The 21,230-nt window shown below is 37.7% G+C and overlaps 1 protein-coding gene across 2 annotated transcripts in view; it reads right to left on the reverse strand.

Moving 5' to 3' along the window:
• Window positions 1-208: 208 nt before the first annotated feature.
• Window positions 209-21,230, reverse strand: part of nrg3b (neuregulin 3b) — a 268,809-nt gene continuing 247,787 nt past the window's right edge. Inside the window, exons 4-9 of one of the 2 annotated variants that reach the window (XM_051668095.1) lie at window positions 18,792-18,818; window positions 15,657-15,759; window positions 13,634-13,760; window positions 6,042-6,151; window positions 5,460-5,639; window positions 209-1,339 (exon numbers count right to left, since the gene is read on the reverse strand). In XM_051668095.1, coding sequence (XP_051524055.1) covers window positions 640-1,339; window positions 5,460-5,639; window positions 6,042-6,151; window positions 13,634-13,760; window positions 15,657-15,759; window positions 18,792-18,818 — 1,247 coding nt within the window. In that variant the 3' untranslated portion in view covers window positions 209-639. Of the gene's footprint in view, window positions 1,340-5,459; window positions 5,640-6,041; window positions 6,152-13,633; window positions 13,761-15,656; window positions 15,760-18,791; window positions 18,822-21,230 lie in introns of both variants that reach the window. The other variant, XM_051668094.1, reaches the window with a different exon arrangement.

The following is a 21,230-nucleotide window of genomic DNA, read 5'->3' on the forward strand; positions in this document are numbered from 1 at the left end:
CCATTCAGCACGTTCATTGGATCGCTTTAGGTGATAGTTGCAAATACCTGGCTGTGATGCTTACGAAGCTCTTAGCTAAAACTGGAAGGTGTGAGAAGCACAAAGCACAATATTGATCAGTGTTACTGTATGCTACAGTATCAGTATGGGGAGATACTCTCTGATATTCTGAAAAGAATAGAACTGCAGAGATATTGGGGGAAAAAAGCTTCTGCATTAACATGTTTTGCATCTTTATTTTCGTCACTTGGCATGTCATATACATGGAAAATATGACACATATAGTTTTGACATCTATTATATTTTTCTTTTTTAAAGTAGAGAAACAACATTGAGATGACACTATTTGGTTTCTAAATTGAAGCTTTTTGTTAAATAGTGGCATATAAATCCTTTATCAATATCTCTTTAAATCAACATCCCAACCATATTCATCATTCTCTCATTATCTATTCACATTGTGTTGTCAGTAATTCAGTGTTTTAAAGTATGTTCTTTGTAGTTTTCTCTGTAGTCCACAATGGAGTAAAATAGTTCCAAAAGTAAGTCTTGTGGTGGTTGGTCAGCACAAACAGGGAAGTCCCTCCTCAATCTGCACCAACAGGTAAAGTTTCCGAAGTGATCTTTGCATTTATCCAATCAGCTCTTGGGATATGTGAGGCAGGCCACACCTCTAACTCCACTGGAAAAGGAACTGTCTTTCTCTTCTCCCACAGATGGAGTTTGTAAACCATCACCCTGTTCCTGTCCTGATGTTGCTCCAAAAGTGGACTGAACGTGATTGCTCCCCTGTCCTCCAGTAGCCTTAGTCAGAAGGCGGGTGGTGTACTGTGTGGTTTTCACCCCTGATCCCATTACAGTCATAGAAATGCCAGTCTTTGCTCTCCAGGAGCCCATGCCTGATCCCAAGGCTGCTGTGTAAGTAACAAGGCGTTTGTGTTTGATTTGGCCCCTTGACATCAGTGCGGACTCAGAGCATGTTAGTGTATGTGGCTCCTGCACTGTCACAGAGGAGCTGGCAAGTGATTGGCTGAAATTTGCCACTGACACCTCAGTCTCAGGATTGATTACGTTGTAGCTGGAAGAAACCCTACCTCTATTATGCAGCTTACTTTCTCCCCCTTCTCCAGGCCCCTCCCCAAACTCAGGTCCCTGAACAGAGGGGATTATGGGTACAGAGTGGGCTCGGATTGAAGGGGGAGGAAAGGTTGCTCCCTGGTCAAGACGAGTGCATGGAACGTCAGTGTAGCCCATCTTTCCTCTGGAATGGGCGGAGACCACAATTTGCATATTCAAATTTGAACGGCTTTGCTGATTTCTTTCCGAGTGAGACTGGCACCTAGAGCATCACAAAAAGAGACAGAGTGGGAATAAGTCCTTACATTCCATTCCATTATGTCAAGATTACATGGTATCACTTTACAATAAGGTTAAATTTGTGAACATTAGTTAACCTTAGTTAACATGAACTAACAATGAACAATACTTTGGTTAATGTTTATTTCAACATACAGTAATTCATTTTCAAAATCAAAAGTTGTATATGTTAACATTAGTTAATGCACTATGAACTAACAATGAACAACTGTATTTTTATTTACTAACATTAACAAAGATTAATAAATGCTGTAATATATATATATATATATTGTTCATTGTTAGTTCATGATAACTAATGCATTAACTAATCTTAATGAATGGAACCTTATTGTAAAGTATTACCAATTACGTTTTAATCATACATTTCAAATCAGCAATACAATCTGACATCATACATTTTGCGTATGTGGCTCAAAACACTAAAATGTCTATTTTTCAGGTTTGTTCTGCTTATGTGCATTCATACTCTTCAGTAGGCCTCTATCAAAAAGGCGTTTGACTCTTTTAAGGGAATAATTCACCCAAAAATTTTAATTCTGTCATTATTTTCTCATCCTGTGATAGTTACAAACACGTATTACTTTCAGAATAGTGACTCCAGGCTGTCAAGCTCCATAAAAGACAAAAACCCCCACAAAACCACAGTAAAAGAAGCTAAGGCCATATGATCACTCTGTGTGATGAAAAGACCAAAATGTAAGTCATTATTAATAAAAAAAATTAAAAACAAAAAACAGGGATTTTGCTACAGCCACCATACGGATTATTACAATTTCTTTATGTATTGAGCATTACGAGAAAGTGCTCAGCCATGGAGAACATAGCGAAAATAGTTTTATTTAAATAATGATCACAGCAGTGATCAAATAATTTTGAGGTAGTGGACTACCACTAGGATCTTAGTGTAATAATTTATAATCCTCAGCATGGGCTGTATGTATAAGCAGTAGAAATGTTAACTCGGAGCTCTCTCCCTCACGTGACAGTCTTATCATAGATTTAAGCCATTGTAATCAAAGCCTGTATGTGCCTCACCTGGACCTACGGGTGTATAAAGACCACACTACTTCATTTGCCATTGGTTTTGATCTGTTGGAAGAAGCTGATTATCAAACCCTGCACACCTTGCAGTGACAGATAGAGAGTTTTTGCTAGGACAGTACAGTGGAGTAAAGCACTCAGATCTTGTGATGTGACCAAAAGATTTGAGTGGGTTATCTGAGGTTTGTCAGAAGTAAAACCATAGGGAAAACTGTAGGCTTTTATATGTCAAGTACTATATCGCAGTGCCACTAACTGTAACTCCTTGGCACAGTTATCCTCCTGATATATTAACCATTAACATTTCAATACAGCACTGCAAGAACATCAAATCTGAACATGTGATTGCGAGTGTGATATTGCTTTTATATAACAATCTACAAACAATACTGCAAGTTAATATCTAATAACTTACATTTTAGACACAATATGGCCAGTTATTTTGTGCTGTGGTACTAATATCAGCAGTCTTGGAACTAACTGTTGTATAAAGTAAAATATAAAAGCCTCAGAATTACAGACAAATAAAAATGGCATGTTTTGTCACCCACTTCATCTCTCAGCTGAATTCTTGTTATTGTCTGACATCAAAGACTTAAATAACAGAGCTTAAATAATTGAGCCCCATATCACAATGCACGGCTATTAAAAGTGTATTCTAGCTGCAGGTTAATCTGGCAGATCTAAACAAATCAAAACCATATCTTAATATAACTGCACCAATGGCACACACGGTTTCAGTCCACATTTCATATTTGACAGGTAAACATGTGCCTTTGCAGAGGTTTTTTATGGAACTGACAACATTCTGTGGGAGTCCTGCTATCATAGTGAAGGGGATCAGCAAGCTCTACATGCCCATCTCTCTCCCTCTCTCTCTCTCTCTCTCTCTCTCTACCTCCCCTATCCTCACTTCTTGTTCCATTAGACTGGAGGGTGTCTCCATGGCAACAAGAGAGAGGTTCAGGGATGGTGTTGGTTGTTTTGAGGCTGTTAAGTCTGGAAATAGGTCAGTTCAGCCCAGCTTATCTCTCTCTCAGCCGGCCAAGACTGGCTTGAGAAAGGTTGAGAGAGGCTTATCAATATTTAATTAATCATGAACAATAATAACTATAGCTGAATATTGTGTCCCTACTTTTTGTGCTTTAATTTATTAAACAAAAGCAGAGTTAACCAAGCAGTTAACAAAATAGAAATCCCTGCTTCTGACACACTGAGAAAAAGAAATACCACCTTCTGTGAGCGTGTTAGTACATATATGCGTTATCACAGCCCCTTAAAAGAGTCTCCAAGCTCAAAGTTGCACTGTTTAAGAATGTAAATTATGGAAATAGGTCATATAGAGAGAGTTTGGCAGTGAGCTGAGATTACACGTCACTGTGAAGCTGGATCAAGTTGGCAGGGTAATGAGAACATCTCTTGAAAATTCAAGAGTAAGTGGTACTTACACATACTGTATAGCCCATACATACCTGAAGGACATTATTCATGTCATGTGCTCATTCAATAAAGTCCAATTTTACTTTTTGACTCAATAATATATATTTCTTGGAAATCTCACTTGGCTCTGGACCAGTTCTATAGAATAATTATTATTTTCTGACTTTCTTTATCTCTAAAGATTTTTTTTTGTTAATTTTTCAATGTTAAAAATACTTTCTCCTACATACTTTCTTATTTTATTTTTATGTGGCTCATTGTACATATTGCAGCAGTTTCTCTGTGAAATGAACACTAAGGGCACTACAACAACACTGACTTTTATTCCCTTTCACAGAAATCACAAGTAAAACGGCAGATTATCAGTTCATAAACACTTTCTTTTCACTCTGTTTATCACACAATTCCATTTTATGACATCTTAACAATTTTACAATAGTACATGACATGTAAGCCAACACCTTTTAACTACTTTTACAAGCTTGTTGAAGTGTGATCAAATAGCACGGAAGCTCAATGATAAAGCGTTGCACTTGCGATGCGAAGGTACAAGCCCTGAAGAGTCATAGAAGCAACACAAAATGATGTGGTTGCTTTAGCAATTACATTTTTCATGTCATGTTTACTTTTTTTTTGACACTATTGGTTAGGTTTAGGTTTAAGGTGGATTAGGTAGGTTTTGTTGATTTAAAACCTGATAGAGCATTAACCTTCAAAACCTCATCTGTTTTTCAACTCACATTTGCTTTTTACGACACTATTGGTTAGTTTAAGGTTTAAGGTAGGGAGGTCAGATTTGTTGATTTAAACCTGATAGAGCATTAACATTAAACACCTCATCTTTTTGGAAAATATAACCCACTTTTATGCTGCCTTCACGTGATATTGGAATTATCGTAAATAATTCCCACATGAACGATGAATGGTTTCTGTAGAGAATTACAGGTTTTATTAATTTTTTCTAAATAAAGCTAATTGTTAGCTCTTGCCGTTATGGTCATATTCATTTATGTTTATTAGCAATCATTTGATGCAAGTTGTACATTTTCACACCTTGAAAATAGCTTGTATTTGACCAAAATTCCATTATCGTCAGCAAGCTAACTCAGTAATATGTATTGTGGTGTGACTAGTTTTAAAATCAAAACAATATGTATGAATCAACCTGGCGTTGTCCATGTTTCCTGTTCTTTCCGACAACAAAGCACTTGAATGCGATGCACTCATAATTACCACTTCAGAAGTGGGAAGTAGGATAATTCCGAAAGCAAGTGAAGGCAGCATTAGTGCCACAAAGTTTCCCCTCTGAATTGTCGCAACATGTGTAAGAAAACATATAATATAAAAAGAATATAATTTTGCGAATATACTGGCACAATCACACAATTTTCATGAGATCAGGCTGGGGATTTTGATTTTGATTATGTTAGCTGCACAGAAAATAAAATGTTTACCTTTAACTATAAATACTACTTACCCTTAACAATCTGATCAAAATAGCTGTCACTGTGCAAAACAGCTGTTACTTGTCACATAATTTTTTTTGTGGATTTTGTTGGAATTGTGGATTTTGTAAAAAATGACTTGACTTGACTCACCTTCTTAAGGATTCTGGCATCACCTCCACCTCTTGGAGATGTTTGTAGGAATTAATAGAGTCCCTAGATCCTCCACTCAAATGATAGCCTGCTCTAGAGATGGGTGGAGTCCACATTGAGACGGCTCGATAATTGGTTACCTTTTGTTTTAGGGAGGGGCTTGATGATAGGGAGCAGCTTCTGTAGAAACAAAAAGCTTCCAAGGTGAAAACAGAATGATCATAGATTATTTAAAAGCTATTTTACAGAGCAACCTGCAGATAAACACACTGCTCAGACACTGCAATTCTGGATAACAAATTCCAGGCCCTATTTTTTTAGATTTTTTTCTATCAATTAATGCTTGTAAATTACTATAATGGAAAAATTCTGCAATGATTTGGCTATAATTCAGAAATGCTAATTATCATTGTTGTTACCAGTTGCAGTTATTATAATTCCTTTAAGTGCTGCTTATTTTTTATGTTAATATATGGTGCCATATTGAGAGTTGATTCAATTTCTTCTTCAGCTGCTGTCACTTCTGGGTAGAGGAACAGAGTGTCAGAAGATTGCAATGGAATTGAAGCTCTAGGAAAGTACCTGCAGCGCTTCCCCGTGGAGAGACTGCGATTAGGATTTGGTAGGGAGACTTTAGAGCTGCTGAACACTATGCTGGCCGCCTGCTGAGAGGAGGAACCATGGGTTCTGCTCTGTAGTGACAAACAGGAAATAAGAGATATTATGGCAGGGGAACAGAACTGAATAGTGGCTGACCCCACTAATTTAAATTTTCATCTATGTGTGATTGCTCTTGTGCTTTGTATTACAACATATCGCCTGGCTACCTCTCACTTGTACAGACACATACCCACAAATATAAGCACCCTGCTGTAAAACAATTATCGAAATATTAATAACTACTGTTTCACCTGGCTCCAAGATGCAGCATAAAGGGAAGGCGACACAAATGGGTAAACTTGAAAAAGTATTTATTAACACACAAAAAATAAAAAAAAATAAAAAAAAAATAAAACAGTCAGTCAGTCGTGAATGTAAATGTATGAACGTGAAATGTTGTATCAGTGAGTGTATGGATGCTCAAAATAAACAACAGCCAAAACTGAAGCAGGGAGCTGGCAGACTGCCTAAGCAGCAGTCACAACTAGCGGAATTGGTCACTGCAAAAAGGCTCAGGTGCGCACAAACCACACCCCAATCACATCAACTGAACCTGCAAAGAAAGAAAATACACAGACGCAGCTCTGACTATTTCGTAACACACCGCTCCTCAAAGACCCCACCCCATCCACCACCAACAAAAACCTATATACACTAATAGACATTTTAACATAATAGAAGTAGGCCAACACATACTTCCCTTATCCATAACATCACACAGAAACTCACATTCTGGATGAATTCCAGATTGAAGACTGGAAACACGAGGTGGACTGTTATACCACACACGTATCTAAGCCCACCCGGTCACTCCACTGGAGGCACACATGACAAGGTATCAGCTAACACATTGTCAGCCCCTTTAATATGTTTGATTATTAAATTATAAGGCTGTAAGGAAAGGACCCATCTCAGTAGTCGTTGACTTGGACTCTGCAATGAATGAAGGAATGTCAAGAGATTATGGTCAGAATAAATGACAACTGGAGCCCCTCCCCCCACAAAAACGCCATAATGTTGAAGGTCCCAGATCAATGCAAGTGCTTCTTTCTCAATAACGGAATAATGTAACTGGTAAGAGTTAGATTTTTGTGAAAAACAGCTGACTTGATGGTCAACACCATCCTGGTGAGTTTGAAGAAGAACTGCTCCCACCTGGCTCGCGTCAATGTGAATTTTAAACGGTTGACCAATCTGTGGCGCTGCTAGTACGGGAGCGGCAGACAACAATAATTTCATGTTTTCAAATGCTTGTTGGCAACTTGGGGACCACTCAAACTTAACCGAGCTCTTCAAAATGCTAGTTAATGAACAGACCAATGATGAAAAATTAGGGCCATTCCAATAAACCTCATCAGCTCCTTCTTAGTTGAGGGAGTAGGAACACTTTCTATCACGAGCACCTTGACATGCAAAGGGTCCACACTACCCTAGCTGACCTCCTTCCTCAAGTAAGTAACAGTTGCTCATACGTAATCACTTTTAGACAAATTCAGTCAAGCCAGCCTCCACCAAACGTTGAAATAAAGTTTCACAGGCCAAAACTCATAACAGAGTAAGAGTATAAGCTGGAGGGAGTTATGAAAGCAGTAATTTCCTGGGCACGAGATGTTAACGGCACCTGCCAATAACCTTTCAATAAATCAAATTTGCTAGCATACCTTGCTGTGCCCACTTGGTCCACGCAATCCTCCATCCTAAGAAGAGGAAAGGCATCAGGTTTTGTGATTTTATAAATTTTACGTACGTATCATCCGGTTTGCTCACTAGTAAGCACGGCGAGGCCCAGCTAGAACATGAAGGCTTTGCTATATCGTTCTCTAACATATACTGAACCTCTGACTCCAATTTCTGGCATTTGGCATTTGTCAAAAGGAACGCGATAAAAACATTGCCGTATTGGTTGAGCATCACCCACGTCCACATCATGCTCTATTAAATGAGTAAACGATGGAACATCCCCAAACAAAGATGGAAAATCATCTATTAACTGTGTCAACTCCATCTGCTGTGAAACAGACAAATGCAACAAACTCTCCAAATTTTTAACCAGGGCTGCATAACAGCATCATCAGGGACCCCAACATTATCCTCTACAGGAGAATGAACGAGCCCATTAGACACAGAAACAGCCATAACAGATTGTTAAACAATGGTTTGATGCCATGTGAGGATCGGACGTGTGAACGTGAGCTCTGAGGACTTTGCTAGTTTTAACACTTTTAATTATATAAACCGGTGAGATTCGATACACTCGAATCTTCCATAACTGTTCTAGGAGGACAATATGTCAAAGAATTCAAAATGGAGACATTAAAAGACACTTACGTGCTAAAGCTGACACCCTCGAGCGGGCCGTGAGTCAGGGAGTTGATTTGGTCGGAGAGATGTGGGAAATGCGGCGAGAGATACTGGGCATGTCGGCAATGCTGACAAAGGTCGTTGCTGACTTGAAGGATCTTGCTGTGATACGTTGATTGATCACTGCCATGGAGGCGAAGTTCTCTGAGGTGGTTACAAGACTGGGGGATGTCGAGAAACTAATTGATTATCTGGAGTCATTGGAGAGGGAATTATCTGCTAATCCGCTAGCGACCAAGGTGGATTTGGAGCGTGTCTGGGAGAAGGTGGAGGACATGGAGAACTGTAGCCGGCAGAATAATGTCCATATTGTCAGAATTCCTGAGGCCAAAGAGGGTCAGGATATGTTGAAATTCCTGGATGGGCTCCTTCTGAATCTGCTCCACATAACAGGCCATAAGCTGGAAATCAAACGAGCTCACAGGGTTCCGGCTCAGAGATCCGCGGAGGAAGACAGGCCCCGATCAATTCTGGAGGTTATCCGATAAAGATCTTGTGTTATGTGAGGCAAGGAGGAAGGCTTTCTTGGAAGAACCACTGCATTTTCTTGTTCCCAGACTTCACGAATTCGACAAGAGAGAAATGTGATCGATTCAAGGAATGCAAGAAACTGGAAGGTTGTTAGATCAACGGAAGGTCGCTTTTGCATTGATATTCCCGGCCAAACTGAGAATAGATGCTAAGGATGGCCGTAAAACATTCATATGTTCACAGCAAGCGATGTCCTTCATAAAGTCACTGGAGCGAGTAAGTCATCTTGTGGTACTCACGTTGCAGCCAAGTGGACTGGCTCACTGAACATTCACTTGACTGTTCGAGGAAACTGAGTGCTTTTTTTGTGCTGGTTCCACCTAGCGGCTGGAGTTTATTTTGTAGAGTAACACAACTTCAGGACAGCTTTATGGGTGAATCTACATGCTTTTTGTACTCATTCCTCCTATTGGCTGGAGTTTGTTTTGTGGACTATTTCTTGCAAGACATTGGAGTGATTAAGTCATTTGTAGCACTCATGTTGCAGCCGAGTGGTTTGATCAGAGTCGTGGGAAAAATAAGGTTTCAACAAATGAACATGACAAAATTAATTTGGCCTGCCCCATATACGTAATACAAAACATTCAGCCAAGGTAACTCTTACGGTCAAAATTTTGTGTTTTTTTTTTTTTCTTCAAATCTCCCCACCTATCTATTAGTAATCCCCTCTAACTAACTCCTCCCTAGTCTTCCATGTGCTCCCAAGAGTCAAGCCCTTTGAAGCACTCAAATACAGATGGCGTGGAACTGAACAAATAGTTCAAAACCACAACCACAGCAGTTCACTTAATCCAGGAGACGCACAAAAATAACAAACTAAAATAAAAAGGATCAATGCCAAGCATTCTACAGCCTAATTAGTATTTTCATACAGCACATGAAAATACACATAATTTTGAACCACGAGAAACGTACCTATTCAAACTGAAGACTAATGCAACTCGAACATTTCAGTCAATTACCCTTCTGTCGCCTCCCCAAAGAAAAATGAACCAAATCAAATTAATGAAAATTTGACAAGCTCCCATATGTTACACCTGGCTCCAAGATGCAGCATAAAGGCGACACAAATGGGTAAACTAGAAAAAGTATTTATTAACACAAAGAAACCAATGGTAACATAATCATAATATCAGTAATCATTTGTGTCAGTCAGTTGTGAATGTAAATGTATGCACATGAAGTGTTGTAACGGAGAGTGTATGGATGCTCAAAATAAACAAAAGCCAGAACTGAAGCGGGGAGCTGGCAGACTGCTTAAGCAGCGGCCACAACTAGCAGAAGCACACTGTTTAAATCGGTCACCGCAACAAGGCTCAGGTGTGCACAAACCATGCCCCAATCACATCAACTGAACCTGCGAAGAAAGAAAACACACAGACACAGCACTGACTTGGTCATAACACTACAGTCTTGACCAACACAAAATAAGCTGTACTTTACAATGCATGTAGACATTATGACCAAAACTGAACAAGTGCTTTGAAATTTGCAGACAAATCAGAAGTGTTCTGTTTTGATAATTTATAAAAATATTTGCACTGCACATATTGTTGTAATTGGTACAAATATCAAACTGATCAAATAGCCATGTGTCATACTGTATGTCGTTGGAAAGCCTCAAAGAGTAGAATACAATCAGCCTATTCATTTTACTCACAGACAAAATATAGCGAGTAATAGCTAAGTACATGTCTTTGACATGCATGTTACATGTAAACAGGTGTTGTTTATAAGCAGTGTTTTTGCTTAAAACTTCATGAAAAATAAACAGAACATAAAATATCATATAACATTAGGGGATTCGGGTTAAAACGAGCCCACACACAAAGTAATCTGCATAGATCATTTGATAATCCACACCAAGCACAATGTGAACACAGCACATAATGTGTTATCTGGCTAAAAAAACGTTAGCATTCCTGGACCAGATGACTTCGTCGGAAATGATGTAGTACACTGTCCAGCGTCATGGAATGCTAAACCATTTGTATTAGGATTCAGATCGCTGCAACCAGAGGTGGAGGTCATCCAAATATGGGCAGAGAGGATCGTTCACTCTAATTACATATTGCCATCAGCAGATAGTGCCAAGTACATGACACAGATTCAATGATGGCTAAAATGACATAGAATGGAACTGAATGAGATCTCGTTACTCATGCCTGCATGCTTTGGAGAGAGAGAGCATACCTTTAGTCATTGTTGCATGTGTAATTAGTTCTTATGCACAATTATGTTTTATTTGTTTGGAGAGGCTTTTGGACACTTGGAGACGTTTTTGGACATTAGGATAAATAATTTAAGAAAAAAGTTAATTTTTGTCTCAAGTTTTTTTTTTTTTTTTTTTTTTTTTTTTAGCAGTTTCTTAGACGGAGTTTTGTAATTTATCCTAATCTATATCTTTAAAAATTTTTGAAACGTTTTCTTTACAAAAAAATAAAATAAATATATAAATAAAGAGGTTCGATTGTTTGGTATCATTTAAGAGCCTTTCATTTTGGGCATGCCACTGAAACAGGAAATCTTTAAAAGCACCTTTAGAGCTTAAAAGGGTTAAACCAGCCTAAGCTGGTTTGCTGTTTTTAGCTGGTTTAAGCTAGTTTAGATGGTCTTCCATCTTGGCCAAACTGGTGCTCAGCTTGTTTAGCTGGTCGACCAGCTGGTCTCCCAGGCTGATCAGCTGACAAGTGGCCAAAACCACCCTAAAATAAGCAAACAGTCCAGCCTAGCCAGTTTAGGCTTGTTTTTTTTTTTTTTTTTTTTTTTCACACACAGGTACAGGACATTGCTTGTGCAGTGCCAAAGATTAAATAAAGGGATCATGAACTCTGAAGAGAGTCAGTATATAGATGTTCACTCAGTGATATACAGGCCCTCAGTGAGGGCAAGCCACTTTAATTAGACTTTACATTGAAATGCAGATTAAACAAGACACACTCGTCCCCAGCTCTTCCACAGCAGTCAGGAATTAATCCCAGACAAGATTGCATTAATTAATTCCTAAAGTATTTTTTTCAATCCTTTATTCACTCTTAAAATTAAAAGCATTATCTTATAACAGCCCAGCACTCAGAGAGCAGTCTACAATAAGTGTTCTATTCCCACCAATGTCGCCTGAGCTCTAAAGACAGCCGATAATGCAGTTATTCCAGTTAGTGGAAATCTCCCTCCCTCTCCCTGTCCTGTGGAACATCATTAAAACGATTGGGTTTGACTTTAAACTAGTTTGGGGCCTTACAGCTGAAAAAGCATGTCCTTCTAACACTGTCTCTTCCTTGGGGACCTGTTAGCATTGTTCTTCTTTCCAGCAAGAAAATTGGATGATTTCTGACCACCCTTTCATCGCCTCAGCAGGGTGAGAAAACTCAGAGGAAGTGAACCAGAACAGCAGCACTTGGCGCTGTAATTGTAAAAACTTTCTCTTGGCGAAACATGCAGAAATCAAATCTGAACAAAAGTTAAAGACCCCATGAAATCACAAGTTTCACAGTTTTCTTTCTAGTGTTGACCTATTTTCTTTTGAAACAGGAGGTTGAGGCAGGACATTGCATCACAGCCACGAACACGATTTGCTACTTGCTAATTGCTAGACAGAAGTAGGTGGTATTAAGGGGAGGTGTATTCTCATTCTACAGAGCATTTGATTGGACAAAGTGATTAAGCGCAAGATGAGAAAGACTATACATTTGAAATGCATATATAAGCTAAAAGTAAATTATGTCAATTTTTAGGAGTATACTAGCATATAGATAGCATTAATGCTAACCAACATGAAGTAAAACCACAAAGCTACAATCATAGGGTCTTAAAGACTGGAGCTTCACAGGATAACTTTTTTCCCCTCCCAGGCTCTTCTTAAATAATTTCTTAAGTCTTTTGCTGTCAGCTCAGCAGATTTTGGTAACGATTATATAAGTGGTCCAATTAAAGGCTCGCTTTACATCCTTGGACTGGCAAGTGTGACATTGATAAGCAATTCCTCTCTATCCTTATTTCATATAAGCACTTTGGTATGAAAGCACCGCCAAGAAAATGCAAATGTAAACCACAGGGAGTAAATTAAGCTTGGTTCCTCATTCTCTTGAACACATGGGAACATGCACATGGGAATAAGAGGTGCATGTGTGCCAGATGAGAACCGCTCAGTGGCAGCAGACAGAGAGACTGATCTTCCAGGTTTGATAATGCAACTCTATTCATGTAGTTATGCAGCATCTACTGTAGGTGACTGGCTGCCTTTGACTACTGCATCAGATGGATGCAGTGTTTAATCCCTGAGCTGCATGCAGTGTTATTTCTGTCAGTTTGAGGGATCTTCGGAGCAGGTGGGAAAGCAGTAAAGCCATTGAGGGCATCATTCCTCCAGCTATCTGCTGGCCATTTGTATTCATTTACTGGTGACTTTTATGCACAAGGGACTTTATTTGAATCTCCATAACGACACGTGTGTGGCTTGATTTTTCAACCATATACTGTACATATATATTTTGTATGCATGGATGCAGAGATGTAGGTTTTTCTTAAACAAGCAATCATTATGTGAACTGTCAGCACAAATGTGTACATCTTGCATGATTTGTGCTAATACACATAAACCAATGGCAGCTGGGAGACATCACCTTTTGAAGCTGGAGGGCATTTGCAGTTCTGGGGCTGGGTTTAGACATGAGGCCTGATGCGCTGACAGTACAGTCCCTCAAGTTGCGGATTTCAGTCAGATGGGCCTGATGCTTCTCCCTTTGTCTCCTGAAAAGTGTTTATGGATAGTTGACATGAAATACTTCTGGGAAATTGAAGTTCTGCAGTTTGGCATGCTATATTCCACCTGAAGCCATTTTTTTTTTTTTACTTCTAAAGCAGCTTTTTGCTCATTTTTTAGAATAATCATGAATGCATTAATGATTTCATAATAACTGATAGAATACGTGGAATATTTTGACTTTCAAAAATTCAGTTATATAATATAAAATAATAATAATAAAAAAAAACATTACACCTTAGGATAATTTATTTAAGTATTCATGTTTTATTTTTGTAGTTTTAGCCTCCATAAATTTGAACCTAAAATCTTTATGTGTACAAAGAAAGTCCATGGACCCTAATACATTTTACACCTCAAAATAATATTTGATTCCGATTCACAAGCTCTCAATTCAATTCAATGCTGATTCGATATCGATTCTTATGGATAATCCATATCGATTATTTAATGTCCCTTTTGCTTACATATGAAATACTTTCTCTCCCAGCTAATGCTATTAATTATACAGGGGACCTTCTAACTATTACGAAAATATATATTTTACTAATTATATTTTATTCATTTTTCATTATTTTGGTCACATTTTAACTTTTAAAATGTTACAAATCCATGTATTCAGTCAATAAATATGATATTATATTGCATGTATTATTATTTGTTACATATTTATTGTTTAATTGCAAAATTGTTACTATTTACAAGTACACTCACTGAGCACTTTATTAGCAACACTTGTACACCCACTTATTCATGCAATTATCTAATCAGCCAAATCGTGTGGCAGCAGTGCAATGCATACAAATCATGCATATACAGGTCAGGAGATTCAGTTAATGTTCATATCAACCATCAGAATGGGGAGAAAATGTGATCTCAGTGACTTTGCCCATGGCATGATAGTTGGTGCCAGATGGGCTGCTTTGAGTATTTCTGTAACTGCTGATATCCTGGGATTTTCATGCACAACAGTCTCTAAAGTTTACTCAGAATGGTGCCAAAAACAAAAAAACATCCAGTGAGTGGCAGTTCTGCGGACAGAAACACCTTGTTGATGATAGAGGTCAACGGAGATTGGCCAGACTGGTTCGAGCTGACAGAAAGGCTAAGGTAACTCAGATAACCAATCTGTACAATTATAGTGAGCGGAATAGCATCTCAGAATGCACAACATGTCGAACCTTGAGGCGGATGAGCTACAACAGCAGAAGACCACATCAGGAGCTTTATGAGGACCATCGTGTTTCTGATAAAGTGCTCAGTGTGTGCATTTACATTGATTCGTTGAACACGTGCTAAAAAACAGAACTGCCGCTTTAAGGAAACCGGCATTTCTGTAAAGAGTGTCTGTAAGAGACTCAAATGGTTTTATCTCATCTGTCCTATGCGTGATTAGAATGAAAAGTTAATGTTTTGTTGTTTTTGATCAACAACTGACTGTAGAGAACAGAAAGGGTATTAAATAAGACATTATTCAATGACAAATGGATTGCGTGGATCTTGTCTTTGGACACACATTACAAGGAACAACAACAACTTTTACTCTCAACATGCATTGAAAGAATCTCGCTGCAGAATACCCCACCACTATATTACATGATTACTGGTAAGTGAAATCTGAACATTTACCAGCCAGTTGCTAAATATATAAATTATTTCTCTCATTGTAGAGGGTTGCTGCATAAAGTAAAAGATCGATCTTTGGATTTAAGAATTGATATTGAGATCGTTCAAATGAAGATTGCGATGCATCAGAAAATCTATATTTTTACCCAGCCCTAGTACAATGACACTTCTTAGGATTCCCTTCCCAAAAGCAAATCAGCTGTCCATATTATGTTCAAACAATGCTATTCCATATTGCAAGGATAGTTTGGACTCACTTGTTTTTGCAGTAAAGAGCCATGCAAGCCACTCCCAGCAAGCTGATCCCCATGGCTATGCTGAAGATGGACAGGATCTGCCTCTGATAGGTTTCTGCACTCTCTGAAAAGATAGACAGAGAAAATACACACTCATCTTTTGGCTTTGCTCACAGTCGTTGCAATGGCAGTATTGACTGAACAAAAAAATCTTGTGTAGCTAATTGTCTCACATTGGTTGTAAGAAAAATTAAATGTTATAAACCACAATGGAAATATTCCCAATGCAACAGAATATGGAATTTGAGAGATGATTGCTAAGGCATTGTCTCATAAACTAATCTGCATATTTAACTGCTGTACAGTAGCATGCAAACATGTGCACAAACACTTTTGACAGAGAGTAAAGAAACATGCAGGGAGTTGTAAGATTAATGCATGGGCAGGCATGGGTCTAGCTGGCTTTATGTGTGCTTTCAGTAAATACTAACAGGAAACCAGAACTACTGTCAACATCGGCTGTCCTTGTTGAAAAGAGTAACCAGGCACGACGATGCTGTTCACCAGAAAAACATAGCTGGTTAAGCTGGTCGACCAGCATGGTCTTTGTGGTTAGGCTGGTTATCCATGGAATTTTAAATTGAGAATTGACAGCTTCCCATTTCAGTAGTCAGAACACTGATCAGTGCGTTGGCCATTTATAGGGCTGACCCAATCGCAAAATTGTTCCAGTGCACTGAAACGTTTTCTCTCAAAAAATTCCCAGAATGCACCGTAAAATCCAGGGAGCACCGTTGCTCACTGTGTTCCCTTAACGGAAACATTGTCATGTCTTCTGAAGTCTTTCAAGTCATTAGAAGACGAGCACAAGTGTAAAACTATGAAGTCAAAGCCTTAAAAAAGATGTTGTTTTAATTATCTTTCATCCATAATGTGCATGAAAGGAAAACATTATTTTTTTTAATATTAGAGTTGTTAGAAGCTTAAAAATACACTCCTTTATATTTTTATTTTTTGATGTCATTTATCTTTCATAATAACACTGTACTTTTGAATATCTACAGCGAAAATGCACGACAGTGGCATTTAAACAGCAATGTTGTTGATTAATACCAGCTGTGTTTTTACGCGTGAGCTCATTATCATATCACAGCTTATTGAGTCATAAGTGTCCCAATGTTCAGTGGATGAACACCCTTGCCAATTTGTAATTTTGATGAAATATATTAAAAGTGGGAACTGATATTTATATGTATTTATATATATATATATATATATATATATATATATATATACACACACACACTACTGTTCAAAAGTTTAGGGTCACTTACTCATTCTTTATTTTTTATTTTTTTCTCATTTTAGAATAATAGTAAAGTCATCACAACTACGGAATAATAGAAATGGAAATGTCCAAAATAGATCAAAACTGTGTTATATTTTAGCATCTTCAAAGTGGCCACACTTTGCCTAGATTTTGCAGAAATGTACTCTTGGCATTTTCTCAACCAACTTCTTGAGGTATCACCCTGGGATGCTTTTTAAACAGTATTGAAGGAGTTCCCGTCAATGTTGGGCACTTAGTGGCTGCTTTTCTTAATTATTTGGTCCAAGTCATCCATTTCAAAAACTTTTTTTTTTTTAAATAAAATTTTAGTTTTGTAATTAAATAAATTAATATGGTGGCACAATTATATTTTTGTCTACAAAACTAATTTCAAACATTTAAGCATACGCCTTCGGATCAAAAGATTTTTAAGATCATGAAAAACATTTCAGGCAAGTGACCCCAAACTTTTGAACAGTAGTGTATATATATATATATATATATATATATATGCTTTTTATAAACATCAATACAGTGTTTGGTGCATTAAAAAAAATATTCATTATTTAAAATAAATAAATAAATGTTTTTTGTTTTTTTAGATGTTGTCTATAGGTTCAAAATCAGCTCCATTAAAATAATAGTAATAACAATCATAATCAGACTATTATTTCATATGTCAGGCTTTATAGGGTTCATAAGTGCTGTACAATTATTGTTAATTGTTAGTTCATGTTAAGTAATGTATTTACCTAATGTTAACAAATACAACCTTATTATAAAGTGTTACCAATGGAATTAAACTAAATTAAATTCACATAATTGTTGTATGCATACATTTTAAAAACTCTTTTTTTTTTTTTTTTTTTTTTACTATGAATTACCCATAAACATGGTGCCATCCACACAGTACATGGTGTATTTCCAGAAAAATCAGATACTAATAAACAATTTAACAGTATGTTTTGTATGTGTGGCAATTCAATTGAAATTCCAGTGAAAAGTCATCATATCGGTCACAATTTACTCAGCCTTCTGTTGTGCCAAACCTGTGCTTCCTTTTTGAAGCAACCATTTCTGAGAGGCAGAATTGCATATCTGTTCCACTATAACTATCTCTCCCTCTCTGACAGAGTTTGAGGAGGAAATCTTCAAGCGCGTGTGTGAAGCATGACTAATGGAAAACTTCACAGGATTTACTCATTCACTTAAATAGATACTTACAGTTTAAACACATGAGAGGCGATGGTAGGGCAAAGGCATGTGAATGCAGAAGAAATCAATTTTTATGGCAGTTTTTTGGGTCCTTGTTTGTTGACACTGCTTTAAGTCTGTAGATACTGTGGTTTTGTCAGGCTAAAGGCAGCTATTTAGCCGTCGGCTGTGTGATATTTCTTATCCCCAGAGTCTCTATGCAACGTGCCACATCAGCAAGGAGCACACCTTGGGGCTTCACAGTAATTAACAGTGACATATACAGCAACATACACAGGTAAGCACAAGCATTTACACACACACACACACACACACACACACACACACACACACACACACACACACACACACACACACACTTGCATGTATGCGCACAAACTATTAAAGCCACACAGACAGCATCGCCAATACAGATGCTGCCCTGTGCCTTTAGAACACATTTATTTTGCTCTGTTAACATGGAGACTCAAGAACATTATGTTTCTGAGGAACAGGGAGCATCTTGTGTGTTTCAATACATTAACGTTGGCCAAAAAGCAGAGGATACGCTTGTGTGTGTGTGTGAATGAGGGAGAAAAGGAAAATGTAGGGTAAATATTTCCATTACTTACCCATGAACTCAATGCCAAGCTCATCTGCTGCTTCAGGGAGAGAAAGAAAATAGAAAAATAGTTCAATAGAGGGACAGAAAGAAAGAGATGGGGAACAAAAACATATTAAATCACCCCCAATTTTAACCATGAATGAAAAGCAAGCCTTGTTTTGTGTCAACTAAAACCACTCACTGTTCCAAAAGAGAAAAAATTTGCAGCGCAATTAGACAACAAAAATAGCTCTCTCTTGATTACCCAAGATACAAGCAGCCATGATATTGAAGATGGTGAAGTAGTTTATAATACAAGAATATAAAGGCCTGTTAGCTGTCTGTTAGTCTCAGATGGCACGCCCACAGTCTGTTTGCTGTTTAAGTCAAAGGTCTGGCTACGCTAGACTAGCTGCCTGTAGACTGGATATGCTCCCATAGAGAAGCTGGATGGAGTCAGGGATGGGCTTTAGAAATGCCTCGATGTCAACTATAATGCCCAAGAGATGCTTCTAATTGTCTTTGCTAGTTTCAAGATTTTATTAATTCATCCGGAGCCTTCAAACTGATATGCCTGTTCTTTAAGGACATCTTCCCTAGCAAAGCCCTGAACAAGCAAATCGCCATTCCCAAAGCAGTCAGTCTCTCTCTCTCTCTCTTTCTCTCTCTCCATATCCCAGTGAAACCTCAGAAATGCTGGTCCTGATAAAGAGAAGAACACTCATGCTCTTTTCATTTGAATAGTCCCCTTTTTCATGGCACTGTAATATAATCTAATTTAAATTAAAATGAAACCCTCACACTTAATTGCTTTTCTGACAGAGGTGGTCTAAGGTTTTTAAATAGACTGCAGCTTGCTCAAGAAAGATTATTATAGTGGACACAAGAAAAAAAAAGCAGAAATTAAACAGTGACAGAAAACCCTCTGTCAAATGATGAATTGTCACTTAGCAGACACATTTTTTCAATGCCACAGGTTTCTGCATATATTCATGTGGTAGTTTAAACATGATCTGTGGGAAAATAATGAGCCGTAATATCTTTTTTCTTTCTCGTAAAAAGAATGGAATAGGAATGGTTGGCTGGGCTGCAATTCCTGCACATTCATAACATGTGTGTCAATGATGTCTCATTGGATGAGTCTCTCCCCCAGGTTCACAGGAGGTGGGGTGGACCAACGGCTGACAGAATGGCCCGAAGGGCAGCGTCTCCCCTCCACAGATGGGGGGAGGGGGGAGTTAGTCAGACTGGTGGCGCCCCGGCCTGAATTGGGTGGGGGAGGAGTGTGACGAGGAGGAGGGCGTGGCTGGGCCGTGATGGCGCATGGCCGGCGCTGAATCAGCTGATCAGCGGAAGAGCGAGAGAAAGGGCAGCCAGAGATAACCAGTTCGAGAGAGAGAGATAGAGACGCATGTGGCCGTGCTGCATGTATTTCTGTCTTTGTTTATGTTTGTTTTATGTTGAGTTTTATCATTAAACGTTATGTTTACTGTTCAGCTGGTTCCTGCCTCCTCCTTGCCTGTCCCTATTCTGTTACACTCTGCTATGATGAACAAGTATTCAATTTCTTAGTTCAAAGTAATTTTGATATTTTTCATAAGTAGTTTGAAATAATCTTTATTATCTTTTCTTAAATAAGCAGTAAAAGCATTTAAAATATTAATAATGTTTGAAAAAATGTGTCCACCAAATAAAAGTCAGATGGCCATTCAAAACCAAACCAAACCTAGAAACGAAATTAAACGAAATAAAAAAAAAGAAAAAAAAAAGAAAGAAAGAAAACCTTTAGATTCACATGACTGTATGTAAAAAAAAAAAAAAATGATATTTTTATGAAAAAGCACATTTTGTTCAGGCCATAAGGTGTAACCTTAAGAGAAACTAATTAAATTATATTTAATTTATTAAATTATATTTAATAAATAAAAATATCTTGAAAAATATGTTTTAAAACTTTTTTTGTTTTAAAACTGAGTTGCGTATACTCTCATGTATTCAAGGTGCAAGGAAACAATTTTAATACCTTTAACTTCATGGTTTCACCACATGACCTTCCATAAGTCTTCTTTTTTTTTTTTGCTAAAATGTTATTAAAAAATGTATGCAACTAATATGGATGCAAATGTAACATTTCTAACAATCTGATACATATGTTTAATCTTAATTCCAAATTTTTATCATTACGAACAGCCTTATTGGTCAATGCCCCATTTACTGAATTTGATAAAGAACATACTTCTTGACCCTTGATGAATGTATGTATACAGGTGTATAGTATAAATGTAGTATTCTTGAACATACAGCATCTGCCATGTTGGCATTATTCTTTGACCCATGTGTTTTTTTAACTTTGATGTAATAATAGCAAACATAAAAACAATTTACTCAGGTATTGTTAAACAAGTACAATCTACAATTTACACTTGGAAAGTGTTTTGTGCCATTTTTGTTTAAACTTTTCTAATCT

Source organism: Myxocyprinus asiaticus, chromosome 32, assembly GCF_019703515.2.
Source record: "Myxocyprinus asiaticus isolate MX2 ecotype Aquarium Trade chromosome 32, UBuf_Myxa_2, whole genome shotgun sequence".
NCBI classification, from domain to species: Eukaryota; Metazoa; Chordata; class Actinopteri; order Cypriniformes; family Catostomidae; genus Myxocyprinus; species Myxocyprinus asiaticus.